General features: G+C 48.0%; 1 protein-coding gene across 1 annotated transcript; it reads right to left on the bottom strand.

Annotated features, from left to right (window-relative positions):
- Nucleotides 1-2286: 2286 nt before the first annotated feature.
- On the bottom strand, nt 2287-6477 carry LOC123093611 (4-coumarate--CoA ligase-like 4). Its single transcript, XM_044515606.1, has 5 exons — nt 5100-6477; nt 3121-3266; nt 2948-3015; nt 2755-2857; nt 2287-2619 (listed from the first exon to the last, which is right to left on the bottom strand). The coding sequence occupies exons 1-5, from the start codon at nt 6325-6327 to the stop codon at nt 2506-2508; spliced, it is 1659 nt and encodes a 552-aa protein (XP_044371541.1). The 5' UTR covers nt 6328-6477; the 3' UTR covers nt 2287-2505.
- Between the last annotated feature and the right edge of the window lie 12249 nt (nt 6478-18726).

Below are 18726 nucleotides of genomic sequence, written 5' to 3'. Positions count from 1 at the left end.
TGCCCAAGAAGGATGGAGCAATTCAGATGGGAGATTTCAGGCCAATCAGTCTGATACATTCAGTGGCTAAGTTGATCACAAAGGTGTTGTCCATCAGCCTCGCAGGCGTATTGGATCAACTGATCTCTCCAGCACAGAGCGCGTTCCAAAAGAAAAAAGGAATCCAGGACAGTTTTCTCAACGTCCAAAACTGCGTCAGAAAGTTCCAAAAGAAGAAAAAACATATGCTGCTGCTCAAGTAGATATTGCCAAAACTTTTGACACCATATCATGGGAGTATCTCATGGAGCTCATGCAGCAAATGGGCTTTCCCTCTAGATGGCGAGACTGGATCGCGCTCCTCCTCTCGTCTGCAACATCATCCTGCATGCTCAACGGAGACCCTGGGCCAAGCTTTCTGCATCAGCGTGGACTCAGGCAAGGTGACCTTCTGTCCCCCATTCTGTTCATCCTGGCCTTCGACCCATTGCACAGACTGCTGGAGGCGGCTATGCAAGATGGCGCGCTCGAGCCGCTGCCGGAAAGAACAGCGCGGCTACAAGCAACCCTATACGCCGATGATGCAGTGATCTTTGCAAACCCAGTGCGGCAAGAAATCGACTTCCTCATGCAACTTCTCAGTGACTTTACCGAGGCGTCCGGGCTGTGCATGAACCAACTGAAATCATCTACTGCCCCGATCAACTGCGAAGACGTAGACCTCACCCAGGTGCTGGAGGGTTTTGGCGGCTCCATCGTCAGTTTCCCCGTTAGATATTTAGGCTTGCCAGTATGCATCAGTAGGACTAGGCTAATCCACCTGCAGTACCTCATCAACCGCGTCCGCGCAAGACTGGCAGGCTGGAAGGGTCGGCTTATGCCGATCGCGGGCCGGCGAGTGCTGGTGCGCTGCGTGCTCTCTGCACTGCCAGCCTTCGCCCTTGCAGTCCTGCGCGCCCTGAAGAAATTCCACAAAGAGGTGGACAAAGCAAGACGCCGATTTCTTTGGGCCCAGGATGAGGAAATCTCCGGCGGGAAGTGCATGGTCAACTGGAAGCTTGTAACCTCGCTGGTGGATCGCGGTGGGCTTGACATTCCAGACATGGAGCGTTTTGCGCGCGCACTCCGCCTGCGTTGGCTTTGGCTCGCATGGAAGCACCCGGACATGCCGTGGGTAGGCACGGGTTCGCCGTGCGATGACAAGGATAGGGAGTTGTTCGCCTCTGAAACCAGGGTCGCCATAGGAAACGGAAGAAAGGCCACGTTCTGGAACCGCACCTGGCTCGGCGACCAACCGCTCAAGCTACGGTTCCCGCTGCTGTTCGCCAACTCATCCAGGAAGAACCGAATGGTGGCTGAAGCACTCCAGGGCGACAGATGGATCCTCGATCTTTAGAGGGGCAGTGCAATGGAGATCATCCCGCAGCTCGTCTCGCTGCGCCCCAGCATCCGCGAGGCCAACATCACCCTGCAAGAAGGGGCGGAGGACGAGATCTCCTGGCGTTCGGGAGGCCAGTACAACGCAAAATCAGCCTATGACGCTCAGTTTGCTGGGCAGCCCAGGGGTGCACTACAGCAGCTCATCTGGAAGGTATGGGCACCGGGGAAGATCAAGTTCTTCATGTGGCTGTTGCACCACGACCGGCTCTGGTGCAACGATCGGCTGCAGCGGCGCGGCGGGGAAACGGTTATTTCTGTCAGGTATGCCTCCTAAGCTTGGAGAGCTCGACACACCTACTGTGGGAATGCCCCACGTCACAGGAGATTTGGACCAGGGCAGCAGCATGGAGGGATTGCGGCGCGCTCAGCCCAGTCACCTGGGATGGATGCAAGACCACAACGGAGGCCGTCACTGCAATTGTCTCTGTATCACCAGCATCCAACAGGCGTGCCACCAAAACCATGATGACTCTGGTGGCATGGCATATCTGGCAGGAACGCAACAGTTGCACGTTCAGGAGGAAGACGGCCTGCGTCGACGAGGTGATCAGCGCCTGCAGAAGAGATTTGGAGCAATGGAGACTAGCCGGAGCAAAAGGAATAGAGCCCCCCTTTGGGGATATCACATGAGATATTAATCTTAGATTTTATTTAGAGGAAAGGGGGGACAGCCTGCGCGCTCTCCTTCAAAAACTCGCTCATACTTCCGTTGCTAATCTCCTTTCATTAGTAACCATTTTTGTAACTCTCTTCTGCTAAATCAATGAAAAGCCAGGCAACTGGGTCTTTCGAAAAAAAAACATAGGTACAACTGATCAATGAAAAGCCAGGCAACTGGGTCTTTCGAAAAAAAAACATAGGTACAACTGAGCAGGGTACACCATCCCGTTCCCGTATGTGATATATAGAACCAATTTACACAGAGACCTCATGTACTACATAACTGCTGAGATCCATCAGTTTACAGATACTCATGGCTGTTGGGACAAAGGGTGAAAGAGAAACACTTGTACAATGATGAAGAGTCAAGGATGAATCAATTGACATTTCAGAGGATAATGCAGAGGAGGATGGATCATTAACATATCAGAGTTTGGACGTCGCGAGCTTGATAAGATCCTTCCTCAGTATCTTGCCAGACGCGTTCTTGGGGATGTCCGTCACGAACGCCACCTTCCTGACCTTCTTGTAAGGTGCTACCTGTACAACATAGTACAGCAGAAGGTCAGAGAGATTGCATGAATAAGCTAGACAAATCTGTCAATGTATCAATGGTGAAGAAGGAGATGGTTCATTTTGTTTGATTTTATCTTCCATGAGTCGCGCTCTGCTCACCTGTTTCGCCACAAACTCCATCACCTCCTGGGCCGACAGGTTGCTCCCTTTCTTCCTCACGACATAGGCCATCGGGAACTGACCGACATCCCTGTCCGGAAATCTGCAGAAGGACCAAACCACTTAAGAAATCTGGCATAACTATATGGATAGAAGTTCATTAAGTGATTACTGATATCTCGGTAACACTTACGGAATAACAGCGACGTCCGAAACCTCTGGATGAGTCAGCAGAAGAGCTTCCAACTCCGCCGGAGGCACCTATTTTATACACAGGTTACATTCAGATGCCAAGGTACAGTAACAAGTTCAGGAGCTTGTCTTTCAGAAGAGATATCGGCCTGTGCCATTTAGTGATCTTTTTACCTGATAGCCTTTGTATTTGATCAACTCTTTCAGACGGTCCACCACGAAGAGATAGCCATCCTCATCTATGTAACAGAGGTCTCCGGTCTTGAGCCATCCATCGGGCGTCACCGTCGACTGTGTTGCCTCCGTGTTGTTGAAGTATCCTGGGGAGATCAATATTGCAACTTGAGATTTTTTTTTTTTCTACTAGCGTTACATGTCTATGGAGGAGTATGGACGCTTTTACTTTGGACTGCAAGTTTCATCTTGCCGAGGGGCGAGGGTGCTATTACAACAGGGCGATAACTTCTTGAAACACATCATTTCTTAGGATGCTAAAATGCAAGAGCTACCATATTCTAGGGACTGAACCGATGGATATTCACTCTGAATGTTGAGGATGCTAGCACTCTCAGTTCCGCAATACGTTAGCAGCTGGACAGTTTGAAGTCTTGAAAATGGAATGACTATTTCTATTTGGACCATCGCTTGTCTGAGCACATCCCTCACAACCCTACTGATGTTTATATGATGCCGTGGAAATGAATCCATCTGAGGTTTATCTCACGAGCTCTAGCTGATGCATATTAAGCAATGAGAAAGCATTCTTCACTTATGAAGGAAGAGATACTGCAATCCTTGAAAAATTCTCCATGTGGATGTGTGCATATTGAAACCAGTACTCAGTTTAGTCTTAATTTCTTCTGTTTTCTTTTCAAACTGATTTTTGGTCTTTTTTTAAATGATGACTTGGTACAACTTCTGCATTAACTAGTGTACTTGTTTCTGGAAGTTAACAACCAACTAGTACTCCTTCTGTATCAAAATGTAAGACGTTTTTTGACACTGTAACTGTCCTCTGCACTTCTGAAAGTTAATTACTTTGCTATGCTTACTTAACTAGTGTACTTGTTCATGTTATGCAAACATTGTCTGGAGTTAACTCGAAGCTAGAGATATTAGATGACACAAGAACACACCCAGATGTACTGTCACAAAACAGTTCATCGTCTGGAGTTAATGCAATGCAATTAACATAGTCCAAAGTATCAACAAGGGCGGTGGGAATTCAGTGAACTCATCCACCAACTGATGGGCGTTGGGTTCTCAACGCACAAATGATTCCAAGCCAGACATACTTATTCTGGAATTTAAGCATGCGACTCAATCTGCTGACACCACTATTATTTGGAGGGATGGGAACCGAAAGATGCAGCAAAGATGAGTCGGGCCTGGGTGGTTGGATTGTGCTTCCTACGAGTATCTGTCTGAAAACCCCCTTTATGAGTACTACTATTCCTCTAAGCTTCAAATAGTATGAAAACAGAAAACAAATGATACCATCATCAGCCACAGCATAACACCCAGTACGAAATTGATGTGCACACGACATGCAATGTCCGATGTGCAGCCGACACAAGCTCTACACCGTCAGATTGCCTAGTATCAAATTTACAAATGGCCTGATGGAACACATCGGATGGACGATGGAACACATTGAGGATGCGCAGTGATCGAGGGAGACATTTTAAATTCCAGCGTGCAGCTCGCTAATCGAATAAAATGTCGCGTGGTCTAAACAAAATGAAAGCACAATTTAGAACTAAAACCGAATCATTTTGTTAATTTAGGTCTTTTTAGCTTTGACGGTGCGCGGTTACCCAAAGACATTCTAAATTCCAGCCTGCAACTTGCTAATCGAACAAAATGTCACCTCATCTAACTACAAATGGAAACACAATTGTACAGTATGTTCATCTTTGAAAAATACAAGTGGAACTAAAAACGGAATCATTTTTTAATTAGTAGTAATTCAGAACACGTTAGTGCTTAATCATCAGTGTTGATGATTCGCAGTGATCCAGAGGGACATTCTAAATTCCCAGCGTGCAGCACGCTAATCGAAGAAAATGCCGGATCATCTAAATGGAGTAACATGAAAACGGCGGAATAATGTGTGGCCACATGCTTCATGAACTTTTAAATTTTTGTAATACCTTTCATGACGTAGGGTCCCCGGATCCAGAGCTCGCCGGTGCGGTTCACGGGCAGCGCCTCGCCGGTCTCTGGGTCGACGATCTTGGCCTCGGTGTTGGGCGACAGGAGGCCAGCCGTCCCGTACCGGCGGCTCTCCTCGGCCGAGTCCGTGGACGCGCCGATGGCCGTGCTCTCCGTCAGCCCGTACCCCTGCAAGATCTCCACCTGCGGGTACTTCTCCCTGAAGCCTTCGATGAGCTCCTTGCTGAGCGGCGCGCCGCCGGAGAGCACCTTGCGCAGGTTCCCGAGCGGCAGCGGCTTGGGGTGCGCGACCATGGCGACGAGGATGGGCGGCACAAGCGGCAGGTAGGTGACCCCGTAGGCGCTGATGCAGCGCAGCATCTCGGGGAGCTCGAACTTGGAGAGCACGACGATGGTGGCGCCGCAGCCGAGCAGGCCGGTGGCGAAGGCGACGAGGCCGTATACGTGGAACATGGGCACCGTGCAGAGGAACGTCTCCGTGGTGTCCGAGTCCTCGAGGCGGAAGCGGTTCATGACGATCTGCACCATGGAGATGAGGTTCCGGTGCGTGGCGACGACGCCCTTGCTGGGCCCCGTGGTGCCGGAGGAGTAGAGCAGCGTGGCCTGGTCGTCCTGCGTGACGCGGTCCCGGCGGCGCGCGGGGTCGGGCGTGGTGGCGGAGATCTCGTCGATGGTGGCGACGATCCGCGGGTCGGCGGCGTCGGCGGGAGCGGGAGAGGAGGAAGACTCGAGGAGCACGACGCGGAGGCCGTCGGCGGCGCGGGGGAGCTTGGGGAGGAGGTCGCGGGTGGTGAAGGCGAGGACGGGGCGGGCGTCGGCGACCTGCTTGGCGACCTCGGCGGCGGTGTTGAGCGGGTTGGCGGTGGTGACGACGGCGCCGAGCGACATGGCGGCGAGCGCGGCGACGGGGAAGTGGACCGAGTTGGGGGAGAGGATGAGCGCGACGTGGCCCTTGCGGAGGCCGAAGGGCGGCGCGGCGAGCGCGGTGGCGGCGCCGGCTACGGCGCGCCAGAGCTCGGCGAAGGTGGTGCGGCGGCCCGTGGAGGCGTCGACGAGCGCGACGACGCCCGAGTGGCGGCGGGAGGCGAGGAAGGTGACCACGTCCAGGTCCCGGTCCGCCGGGAGCGGCACCTCCGCGCGCTTGCTCCGGAACGCGCCCGTCGCGGCGCAGTAGCCGCTCCACGGGTGCACCGCCGCCGTGGCCATCGCGATCGGATCGCCGCGCCGGCTGGTCGATCGATCTCTCAGCTGGCTGTCGCTGCGTGTGTTTCGCGCGTGCGGGTGGGCGTTGTCTGGGTGCTGGGTCTGGGTCTGACCAGTAGCAGTAGTAGTAACTGCTTTCTCCCTGCGGCGGCGGTGGCGGGCGAGTGGTCGCCGTCGGCACTCGTCAACTTTACACGGTGGTCAGCTGCAAAGCGTGCCTCGTGCGCGCATGTGCGGAAATGGATGGATAACTAGAAAAAACTGGTGGGCCCATACAGGAGGATTTTTTTTTTTGAGAGCACCCATACAGGAGGATGCGACAGGAGGATTTTTTTTTGAGAGCACCCATAAAGGAGGATGCGATTGGTCTGTGATCAGCGGGCTAAACGTGCATGTGTATGGTGTGCCAACCCCATTGACTGGAGTACATTTCAGAAGAAATAATAATTGACCGGTAAGCAATCGAAACTACAGAGTACTCCCTCCGTCCGGGTTTATTAGGCCCAAAGACCACTTTGATAGGACCAAGGCAGTGCTTAAAAGAAGAGCTTGAAAATTACAGCTGAAATTGGCCAATTAGGAGGCTCTGTTCTAGCTTAAAGTAGATGCTACATTAATAAACCGCAGCAGCTTAGATGCGCATGCAAACGCCATAAACAGCCCACGCAAGAAACAAGGTACGGCTGGGGCGGCTTGCAGGCAAAGGCTAGCATGCACTGGCTTGCATGCATGGCTCGTAACTGCACACGCGATTAACAAGGCATGGCATGGGAATAGGAAACGGTAAAATACTGTGATTGGAGCAGGTTTAATGTGCGCGGCCTTACAATTCCGGACAGGGCTTCCTGGCCAAGAGGCCCTTTAAACCCGGACAGAGGGAGTATTTGAGAAAGGACAACGTTAACGCCTACACGTGTGGTGTGAGCCAAATTCGTCCACACGCCCTATAGCACACAGACTACGTCATGTCACCATATGCATGCATGTGAAAATCTTTTTGGATTTTCTGTTTTTAAAATGTTTTATCTCTTAAATGAAAACTCCGATTGAAGATCCGTTTTCATCATTAAACCCCTCACGACGAGATCTTCGAAACTAGATCTCATATCAATATATTTCGACGAATTTATTTTTTTGTTAAAAGTTGCGTGTCTGTTGCACATGAATTGCCATGATGTTACACTGAATTTGCCATGATATGTTTCAGCTATTTTCTTCTACATTTAAAAGTAATTTTGACATATTATAAAACGAGGAATTAAGAAACTAGACTGGTCATGCACTATAAATTAAAATTGCCATGATACATGCACTTAAAATTGACATGGTTCATAAAAAATATATTTTCATGATCAAAGTACTGGAATTGTCATCATCACAAAATTAAAATTGCCATGATTTACAAACTAAAATTGCCACATGGCAACTTTAGTTTAAGCACTATGCTAACTACAGTGTAAACATCATGGTAACTTTTGGGCAAAAAAATTTTCGTCGAAAAATATCAACATGGGGTCTAGTTTTGAAGATCTCGTCGAGACGAATTTAATGATGAAAACAGATTTATAATTCGCCTTTTTAATTAGGAGATAAATCATTTTAAAGCCAAAACCCCCCCAAAAAATTGCTGATGTCATTTGTTCATACGTGGCAAAATGAGTGATGATGGAGGCGTGTGGGCGATGTGCAAACGCCCACACGTGTGGGCATTAGTTTTTCCGTTGAGAAAATGAAAAAAAAGCACCAAAAATCAATAATTTTGTAAAATCTTCGAAATATGAAAGTGAAAATTCGTAATGGGCGTTCTTCCTTTATCAAAATCGATTTGTTAAGGTCATGTAGGAATAAGGCTCGGATTGTTGGATCGTTAGGATGCAACCATTTTTAGGATTTGACGGATATCATTTTCAGATAAGGTAGAATTGTTATCGAAGGATTTCGTTCCATTCTTCCGTGGAAGGCTAGGGTTTGCTGTTCTCCAGTGGCTTCGATGTTCGAGAGTTTTTGTCGTTAATCAGTTCTGCAAATCTGGGATCTACTGTCCTTTAGCTGATCGGGAGTTTTCGTCATTAACCATAGCTGGAAAGCTAGGGATCTATTGTCCTTCGGCGACTACATTGACCGGGAGTTTCTTCGGTGTCGATCAACGGAGACATGGTCTTTGTCAGCAATGAAACTTTTATGTTGGAATTGACGTGGTCTGGCCAGCACCACAGCAGTTAGAGCGCTTTTGGACGTCCAGAAGCAATGGGGCCCATATGTGTTTTTCCTGTCTGAGACGCATTTGAACAAAGCGAAGGCAGAAAAATTAATGCAGAAACTTAAAATGGATAGAGTGGAGGTGTACGAAAGTAATGGGGTGAGTGGTGGATCGTTGGTAACTTGGCGTAGTCCGGTGGTGATATAGGCTCTGTCCGTGCAGAAAAACTTCATTGATGTTGAAGTGAATGGATCGGGTGAAGAGGTGTGGAGATTGACATGGTTCTACGGAGAACCCAAATGGGAGGAGAAGCATATGTCGTGGGGCTACTTGAGGGATCTTCATCAACAAGCTAACCTAGTTTTGGGGAACGTAGTAATTTCAAAATTTTCCTACGCACACGCAAGATCATGGTGATGCATAGCAACGAGAGGGGAGAGTGTGTCCACGTACCCTCGTAGACCGAAAGCGGAATCGTTATGACAACGCGGTTGATGTAGTCGTACGTCTTCACGATCCAACCGATCTTAGCACCGAACGTACGACACCTCTGCGATCAGCACACGTTCAGCTCGGAAACGTCCCTCGTACTCTTGATCCAGTTGAGGACGAGGGAGAGTTTTGTCAGCACGACGACGTGGTGACGGTGATGATGAAGTTACCGGCGCAGGGCTTCACCTATGCACTATGACGATATGACCGAGGTGTGTAATTATGGAGGGGGTGCACTGCACACAGCTAAACAATGTCAACTTGTGTGTTCTAGGGTGCCCCCTGCCCCCGTATATAAAGGAGCAAGGAGGGAGGCTGGCCGGCCTTGGGGCGCGCCAAGGAGAGGGGGAGTCCTCCTACTAGTGGGAGTAGGACTCCCCTTTCCTAGTCCAACTAGGAAAGAGGTGAAGGAAATATGCCCTAGACGCAATAATAAAGTTATTATTTATTTCCTTATATCATGATGAATGTTTATTATTCATGCTAGAATTGTATTAACCGGAAACATGATACATGTGTGAATACATAGACAAACTAAGTGTCACTAGTATGCCTCTACTTGACTAGCTCGTTTATCAAAGATGGTTATGTTTCCTAGCCATGGACAAAGAGTTGTCATTTGATTAATGGGATCACATCATTAGGAGAATTATGTGATTGACTTGACCCATTCCGTTAGCTTAGCACTTGATCGTTTAGTATGTTGCTACTGCTTTCTTCATGACTTATACATGTTCCTGTGACTATGAGATTATGCAACTCCCGTTTACCGGAGGAACACTTTGTGTGCTACCAAACGTCACAACGTAACTGAGTGATTATAAAGGTGCTCTACAGGTGTCTCCAAAGGTACTTGTTGGGTTGGCGTATTTCGAGATTAGGATTTGTCACTCCGATTGTTGGAGAGGTATCTCTGGGCCCAGTCGGTAATTCACATCACTATAAGCCTTGCAAGCATTGCAACTAATTAGTTAGTTGTGGGATGATGTATTACAGAACGAGTAAAGAGACTTGCCGGTAACGAGATTGAACTAGGTATTGAGATACCGACGATCAAATCTCGGGCAAGTAACATACCGATGACAAAGGGAACAACGTATGTTGTTATGCGGTTTGACCGATAAAGATCTTCGTAGAATATGTAGGAGCCAATATGAGCATCCAGGTTCCGCTATTGGTTATTGACCAGAGACATATCTCGGTCATGTCTACATAGTTCTTGAACCCGTAGGGTCCGCACGCTTAAAGTTAGATGACGATTATATTTTGAGTTTATGTGTTTTGATGTACCGAAGGAGTTCGGAGTCCCGGATGAGATCGGGGACATGACGAGGAGTCTCGAAATGGTCGAGACGTAAAGATCGATATATTGGACGATTATATTCGGACTTCGGAAAGGTTCCGAGTGATTCGGGTATTTTTCGGAGTACCGAGGAGTTACGGGAATTCGCCGGGGAGTATATGGGCCTTACTAGGCCATACGGGAATAGAGGAGAGAGGCCAAAAGGAAGGAGGCGTGCAGCCCCCCTCGGGTCCGAATTGGACAAGGGGTGCAGCCCCCTTTTTCTTCTTCCTCTCCCCCTCTTTCCTTCTCTCCTACTCCAACAAGGGAAGGAGAAGTCTTACTCCCGGTGGGAGTAGGACTCCCCCCTTGGCGCACCCTCCTCCTAGGCCGGCTGCCTCCCCCCTTGCTCCTTTATATAAGGGGGCAGGGGGGCACCCCATAGACACAACAATTGATCTCTTGATCTCTTAGCCGTGTGCGGTGCCCCCTCCACTATAGTCCTCCTCGATAATATTGTACCGGTGCTTAGGCGAAGCCCTGCGACGGTAGAACATCAAGATCGTCACTACACCGTCGTGCTGACGGAACTCTCCTTCGACACTCGGCTGGATCGGAGTTCGAGGGACGTCATCGAGCTGAACGTGTGCTAGAACTCGGAGGTGCCATAGTTTCGGTGCTTGATCGGTCGGGCCATGAAGACGTACGACTACATCAACCACGTTGTTCTAATGCTTCCGCTTTCGGTCTACGAGGGTACGTGTCGTGGAATTGTCACGGCAGATGTCCTAGTGTAAGGACTTAGTCGCGAGGCCAACGCATCTATGTGATAGCTTGAGAGGGGTTGAGCGGAATCGAGAGACGCAACACAAGACAGGGATTTAGACAGCTTCGGGCCCCGGGAAACATCATCCGGTAACAACCCTACATGCTGTTTGAGGCTAGGTCTCATTATCATCACGAGGGAGTCGCCGTAAACCGGCTATCCTCTTTGTGTCTAGCCCTAAGATTGTTTCTTGCTTCTGTAACTTCCCCCTCTTTGGGGAGCCCTGCCCCTCCTTATATATGTTGAAGGGGCGGGTTACATGTGGAGTCCTATTAGGATTAGGACTAGTCTCCCTTCTAATACAAACTGGATACAAGTCCGGGTCTTCCTTGTCAAGTAAATATTCCTCACGCCTTTCCTCTTAAACCGGCCCACCATAGTATGAACCGGCCTTCTGGGCCATGGGCCTCGTCATCCATCTGACCCGCCCGCCGGGTTACTAATGAACTGTAAACCGTCTGGTCTGTGCAGGTCGCCGGTGAATCGCCAAGTCCGGCCGGATTATCCTTCCGGCCGGTTTACACCGCGGGGTATATCCCCGACATTAGCCCCCAGTTTAATTTGGATTCATCCATGTTAAACTGATCTGTAGCCCCCAAGTCTTGAGCAGAACAAAGTGATGGCTTAAGACTTGCTTCAATATAGATACTGCCACTTAAGAAGAAATCCATGTTGTTCATCCCAGTGACTAGTAAAAAACTGAATACTCCATACTATGTAGCCCCCAAGAGCCGGGTCATTATGCAATAATGAGCAGGGACTTTGTAGGTATAATCATGTAGATTTGAGCAATGATGTGTAGCCCCCAAGGGCCGGCTCAGTAAGATAATATTGAGCTGGGACTTGATATATACCTCAATGAAAATAACATCATATGATGTAACCCCCATCATGGGACTTGAATCCACGTCCACAAGGTTAAGAGCCTTGTGCTTTACCAACTGAGCAGTGGACCCTTCAATATAATGAATAAAAAACTTTGTACCTTCAACTGTTGACAGGAGCAATTGGTAGCCCCCAAGGGTCGACTCATTATAATGTAATGAGTCGGGTCTTCAATAATATGAGCAAAAAATTACTTTGCATTAGCCCCCAAGTGTCATGGTGCATGCTTGCAGCGACATGAGACTTGCATGTAATCTCAATTTGAATAATGTAGTCCCCAAGTGCCGGGTCGTGAGCCTGCGGCGACTCGGGACTATTCCTTCCATTGTAGAATAAATCATATCCTTTGATAAAATAATAACTTGTTGCGCTAAAGCGACTTTGAAAAGTCAATAATACCGGTTACTAATAACCATAAAAATCCAGCCATGTTGGCTATTCAAGATAATATAATCCGGTATGAAAAATTCATCCAATATCATAATGAAAATTCAGCCAAATTTGGCTATTTGAATAATATAACCCAATCATTTATAAGCGCATGATTCCAATGGCGCAATCCAAATATATACTGGCGACATATAATCCAAAGCCAGGCCGGTTTAATAAACTCCGGATAATTTCCCATCATATACTGGCGACTTATCGTCTTAAAGCCAGGCCGGTTTAATAAACACCGGATAATTTATCATCATACTGACGACACATAGTCGAAAGCCAGGCCGGTTTAATAAACGTCAGTGATTTATAATCATGCTTTATTCAACCTATTTCTATGATATTGAATCACATTGCTGGTTTTACCAACTTTTTGTAGTAAGAGTGATAACCCCAATCTTGAGTAATGATAACTCCTTTCATACTGTACCGGGTTGTGATAAACACCGGTTTAACCATATATAATACTGGCGACTCATAGTCAAACCAGACCGGGCTGATAGTCTCCGGATTATAACTTGATCCTGTATTGACAACTTGTAATTGAAAGCCAAGCCGGGTTAATGAACGCCGGTTTACTCCATAATAGGATGATAATAGAAAATCAAACCGGGCAGATGGCCCCCGGATTAGGACTTGACCGAGTTCCGTCAATTTGTAATTGATAGTTGAACCGGATTAAAACGTTGTCGGTTTAAAAAACACAACAAAAATCAAATAACAGTTATGAAAAAAATATGGAAGCAAAGGCAATGATAAAAACCATTTGCAAAAATATGCTATACTGAGCTGTTCAGATGGTATTACCATGGTCGGACAGGATCAAGGCCCCAAATAGGAGTGACAATGATTCAAGTCAGCTAGGTCCCCAAATGACTCGTGGCATATATGCCAGATCAAGAGGCGTGACAATGGTTCGGGTTCGACCATGCCCCCAAGTGATTTTGTGGCCTTAGGCCGACCAAGAGGCGTGACTGGTTCAGACTTGACCATGTCCCCAAATGATCTCGTGGCTGTCGCCTATCAAAGGGTGTTCGTTGGTTCGGACACGACCAAGGCCCCCAGTGATATATAAAAAGCAAATGTCAAGGGGTAAACCGGAGTCCGCTTTAAAAACGGAGCCACTCCATGTAACCACGCATGATAAGAAAGACAGAGACCCCGCTTTATGAAGCAGAAGCCCCCATGCGATCAATAATATGTTAGGCCAATAAGGCAGGATACCCATGTTTGAACCGCGCATCATGGCAGCAGGTCCTCTTCGGTAATTTTTAACTTTTTTGCAAGAGATAAATTCTTCTTGAATCGGGATCTTGAACCGGATATTGAGAGCTTCAAAACTTTGTGGGAGACATCTTCCCCTTTAATCGGATATTAAACCGGAATCCTTCTTTTTAAGCCGGAAATTTTCTAACGACCTTTAAATTTGCACCAATATGGCGGTTTAGGGTCCTGCATTAGACAACTTTGCAAACCGGAGTAATTGCTCTTTTAAAGAAGGCAATATACAATATAAAATATATTGGATGGATTTCACCTGATATATCATGCCAGGGGTTATTCATCGTGGAGTTGATGATCACCATGGTAAAGCTGAAATTAATGACGGCCGAGTTGGCCGCGGCGTTGTAAACCGGTGCGGACGAGTGGATCAATCGCAGGCACGGTAATCTGTTCAACAGCAAGCTGGTGCAGACGCTGGTGCATGATGATGCTTAACGCACACTCCATATGCACAGCATGTCACTACCTTTATAATAAATTCTTGTCCTGCACACAAAAGTATACAGACCAAAGTAATTGCTTTTTGACAAAAACAATGTGTGCTAATAAACTTAGATGGATATCACCTGATGTTTGCAGATAGCAAACGGCTTTGGATGACGAATGATCCGTTCACCGCAACAGAGGCGGCGGCTTAACCCACTGCATCGGTCGGCTCAGACGGACCCTCTGGGTCATGTTTGACCCTCTCTTTTTTTTGGTAGATAACTTCATATCCGAAGTATGCTGTCAATGACTGTGCTGCCGTCCTGTCTGTCATTGCTGCTGTCCTTAACCCGGATATCTTGCGCGGCTGCATGCCTCCAAGGGCTTCGGCAGTTCGATGCCTGATCCATACGGTAGATAAATGGGCAGCAAAACCATCTAGAGAGCAGCGTTGTTTTAAAGCGGCAGCAATGCACGGCGTAACCTGGCCACGGAGGCAACGGCGGACGGCGAGGCAAACCACAGCAGAAGCAAACATGAGCAGATTCTCTTCTTCTAGATGAACATGAGCATATTCTGACGACTTGTTGCTGTTGTGAATCGGCCGTGACAGCCGGATTGACAGAGGTAACGGCCCAAAGTGAAGGCATGTCACAGCTGCGGAAACCAGTGAAGGCGACGACGGCTCGACAACAGCCGGCAGAATCCGATGCTCCGGTTCGACGCATGATCCATGCGGGCTGCAGCAGTGAACCGGTGCTAGCCGGAGCAAGCCAGATCACGGCCTCGGCGGTTCAAAAGCGCAACTACAGCTGAGGAGGCCCGCGGAGGTGCGACCAACGACAACCCGCGGGAACCCGCAGCATCGCAGGGCAAAGGACGATGACCCGCAGTGACACCGGTGAGTCAGCGGGAGGAAACATGGTGGGCGTTGCAGTTAACCCGGCGAGGTGGTTTTGTAGCGGAGGATGCGGCTTGCAACAGAGGAATCAGACCGGCGAGACGACCCCGCAGAGAGCAAACCGGAGCAGAGGGTGCATGCAGCCCGGGGGAACCTGACGGTTCAACGACCCACGACCGGGTGGAGCGGTAGCAAAAGGGCGAGGCGACGCCGGTCTTCGATGGGAGTAACAAAGCGGTGAGGCGATGCCGCAGCCACAGCGGCAGGTTGGAGAAGCGCCGGCACGGCGGGGCCGCGGCCGAGCAATGGTTGGAGTCGCACCCGGTGATGGTGGCTCGAGTGGAAACGGTGGCCAAGTCCCAGTCCGTAGCCTCATCCAGTTCTGTCGACGGCCGCTCAGAGACGAAGATTGAATCCGCATTGACGTGCGGTCATAGCGTGCCCTGATGGATCTTTCTTTTCCTTAGTATTCACATGCTAAAATCACGCAGTAGCTTTCCTTCTTTAATTCTTGACTCGTAGTAGATTCCTTGTATGCACGTAGTAATCATAGCTGATAAAAGAAACACCAATTTGGCTTCCGGTGATGTACTAGTCGAAGGTACACTAGTACTGTATTGAAACCATTGGGATTGATGCTTGATATGATGGAAAACTCTTTAACTTATCCACAGCCTCCGCCCTTATGGCCTTTGGTTTCCACGCTGGGGAGTAGCACTAATAATTCCGGTTGATGCCTTCGGGAATTTGAATTGTATCTAATCAACCAAAAAGGTTTCGGACAAATTGATTGTCTCGGCGACTCGGGCGAATCCCTTTTGCCCTTGGCTTCTTGCGGCGGTTCAACGGAGTAATCCGGACATGACGGATCGCCCGGTCGCGTGTGATAGTGTACACAGAGGCAACCCTAATTTCTTTTCTTTGACTTGAAAATCTCACGGATCGTAAAATCTGATATGATGAACTCAAAGTTGATGCAAACTCTTTCGAGCTGATTCTTTCTTATCCGGAAAATTGCAAATTCCTTGATCCCTGTGAGAGATCCCTCCAAGAACTCAACACCACTGTGCGCAGGCCCCACGGCGGGCGCCAACTGTCGTGGAATTGTCACGGCAGATGTCCTAGTGTAAGGACTTAGTCGCGAGGCCAACGCATCTATGTGATAGCTTGAGAGGGGTTGAGCGGAATCGAGAGATGCAACACAATACAGGGATTTAGACAGCTTCGGGCCCCGGGAAACATCATCCGGTAACAACCCTACATGCTGTTTGAGGCTAGGTCTCATTATCATCACGAGGGAGTCGCCGTAAACCGGCTATCCTCTTTGTGTCTAGCCCTAAGATTGTTTCTTGCTTCTGTAACTTCCCCCTCTTTGGGGAGCCCTGCCCCTCCTTATATATGTTGAAGGGGCGGGTTACATGTGGAGTCCTATTAGGATTAGGACTAGTCTCCCTTCTAATACAAACCGGATACAAGTCCGGGTCTTCCTTGTAAAGTAAATATTCCTCACGCCTTTCCTCTTAAACCGGCCCACCATAGTATGAACCGGCCTTCTGGGCCATGGGCCTCGTCATCCATCTGACTCGCCCGCCGGGTTACTAATGAACTATAAACCGTCTGGTCTGTGCAGGTCGCCGGTGAATCGCCAAGTCCGGTCGGATTATCCTTCCGGCCGGTTTACACCGCGGGGTATATCCCCGACAGTACGTGTACACACTCTCCCCTCTCGTTGCTATGCATCACCATGATCCTGTGTGGGCGTAGGAATTTTTTTGAAATTACTACGTTCCACAACAGTGGCATCCGAGCCTGGTTTTATGCATAGATGTTATATGCACGAGTAGAACACAAGTGAGTTGTGGGCGATACAAGTCATACTGCTTACCAGCATGTCATACTTTGGTTTGGCAGTATTGTTGGATGAAGCGGCCCGGAACGACATTACGCGTACGCTTACGCGAGACTGGTTCTAACGACGTGCTTTGCACATAGGTGGCTGGCAGGTGTCAGTTTCTCCAACTTTAGTTGAACCGAGTGTGGCTACGCCCGGTCCTTGAGAAGGTTAAAACAACACTAACTTGACGAACTATCATTGTGGTTTTGATGCGTAGGTAAGAACGGTTCTTGCTCAGCCCGTAGCAGCCACGTAAAATTTGCAACAACAAAGTAGATGACGTCTAACTTGTTTTTGAAGGGCATGTTGTGATGTGATATGGTCAAGACGTGATGCTATATTTTATTATATGAGATGATCATATTTTGTAACCGAGTTATTGGCAACTGGCAGGAGCCATATGGTTGTTGCTTTATTGTATGAAATGCAAGCGCCCTGTAATTGCTTTACTTTATCACTAAGCGGTAGCGATAGTCGTAGAAGCAATAGATGGCGAAACGACAATGATGCTACGATGGAGATCAAGGTGTCACGGCAGTGACGATGGTGACCACGACGGTGCTTCGGAGATGGAGATCACAAGCATAAGATGATGATGGCCATATCATATCACTTATATTGATTGCATGTGATGTTTATCCTTTATGCATCTTATCTTGCTTTGATTGACGGTAGCATTTTAAGATGATCTCTCACTAATTATCAAGAAGTGTTCTCCCTGAGTATGCACCGTTGCGAAAATTCTTCGTGCCGAGACACCACGTGATGATCGGGTGTGATAGGCTCTACGTTCAAATACAACGGGTGCAAAACAGTTGCACACGCGGAATACTCAGGTTAAACTTGACGAGCCTAGCATATACAGATATGACCTCGGAACACGGAGACCGAAAGGTCGAACGTGAATCATATAGTAGATATGATCAACATAGTGATGTTCACCATTAAAAACTACTTCATCTCATGTGATGATCGGACATGGTTTAGTTGATTTGGATCATGTGATCACTTAGATGACTAGAGAGATGTCTGTCTAAGTGGGAGTTCTTAAGTAATATGATTAATTGAACTTTAATTTATCATGAACTTAGTCCTGGTAGTATTTTGCATATTATGTTGTAGATCAATAGCTTGCGTTGTTGCTTCCCTATGTTTTTTATATGTGTTCCTAGAGAAAACTAAGTTGGAAGATGTTAATAGCAATGATGCGGACTTGGTCCATGATCTGAGGTTTATCCTCATTGCTGCACAGAAGAATTATGTCCTTTATGCACCGCTAGGTGACAGACCTATTGCAGGAGTAGATGCAGACGTTATGAACGTTTGGCTAGCTCAATATGATGACTACTTGATAGTTTTGTGCACCATGCTTTATGGCTTAGAACCGGGACTACAAAAATGTTTTTGAAACGTCATGGAACATATAAGATGTTTCAAGAGATGAAATTGGTATTTCAGACTCATGCCCGTGTCAAGAGGTATGAGACCTCTGACAAATACTTCGCCTAAAAGATGGAGGAGAATTGCTCAACTAGTGAGCAAGTACTTAGATTGTCTAAGTACTACAATCGCTTGAATCAAGTGGGAGTTAATCTTCCAGATAAGATAGTGATTGGCATAGTTCTCTAGTCACCATCACCAAGTTACTAGAACTTCGTGATGAACTATAATGCAAGGGATGACGAAAACGATTCCCGAGCTCTTCGTGATGTTGAAATCGACGAAGGTAGAAATCAAGAAAGAGCATCAAGTGTTGATGATTGACAAGACCACT

The sequence above is a fragment of the Triticum aestivum genome, chromosome 4B (genome assembly GCF_018294505.1).
Source record: "Triticum aestivum cultivar Chinese Spring chromosome 4B, IWGSC CS RefSeq v2.1, whole genome shotgun sequence".
NCBI classification, from domain to species: domain Eukaryota; kingdom Viridiplantae; phylum Streptophyta; class Magnoliopsida; order Poales; family Poaceae; genus Triticum; species Triticum aestivum.
Note: the sequence above shows the minus strand (reverse complement) of the source record. Positions and strands in the feature narration are given on the sequence as shown.

Excerpts from the sequence above, each read along its gene's own strand:
- LOC123093611 (XM_044515606.1), bottom strand. The coding sequence starts at position 6,327 with ATGGCCACGGCGGCGGTGCACCCGTGGAGCGGCTACTGCGCCGCGACG. Across the intron at positions 3,016-3,120 it reads TCAAATACAAAGGCTATCAG|GTGCCTCCGGCGGAGTTGGA; the intron begins GTAAAAAGATCA and ends TGTATAAAATAG. Across the intron at positions 2,858-2,947 it reads TCGGACGTCGCTGTTATTCC|ATTTCCGGACAGGGATGTCG; the intron begins GTAAGTGTTACC and ends GTCCTTCTGCAG.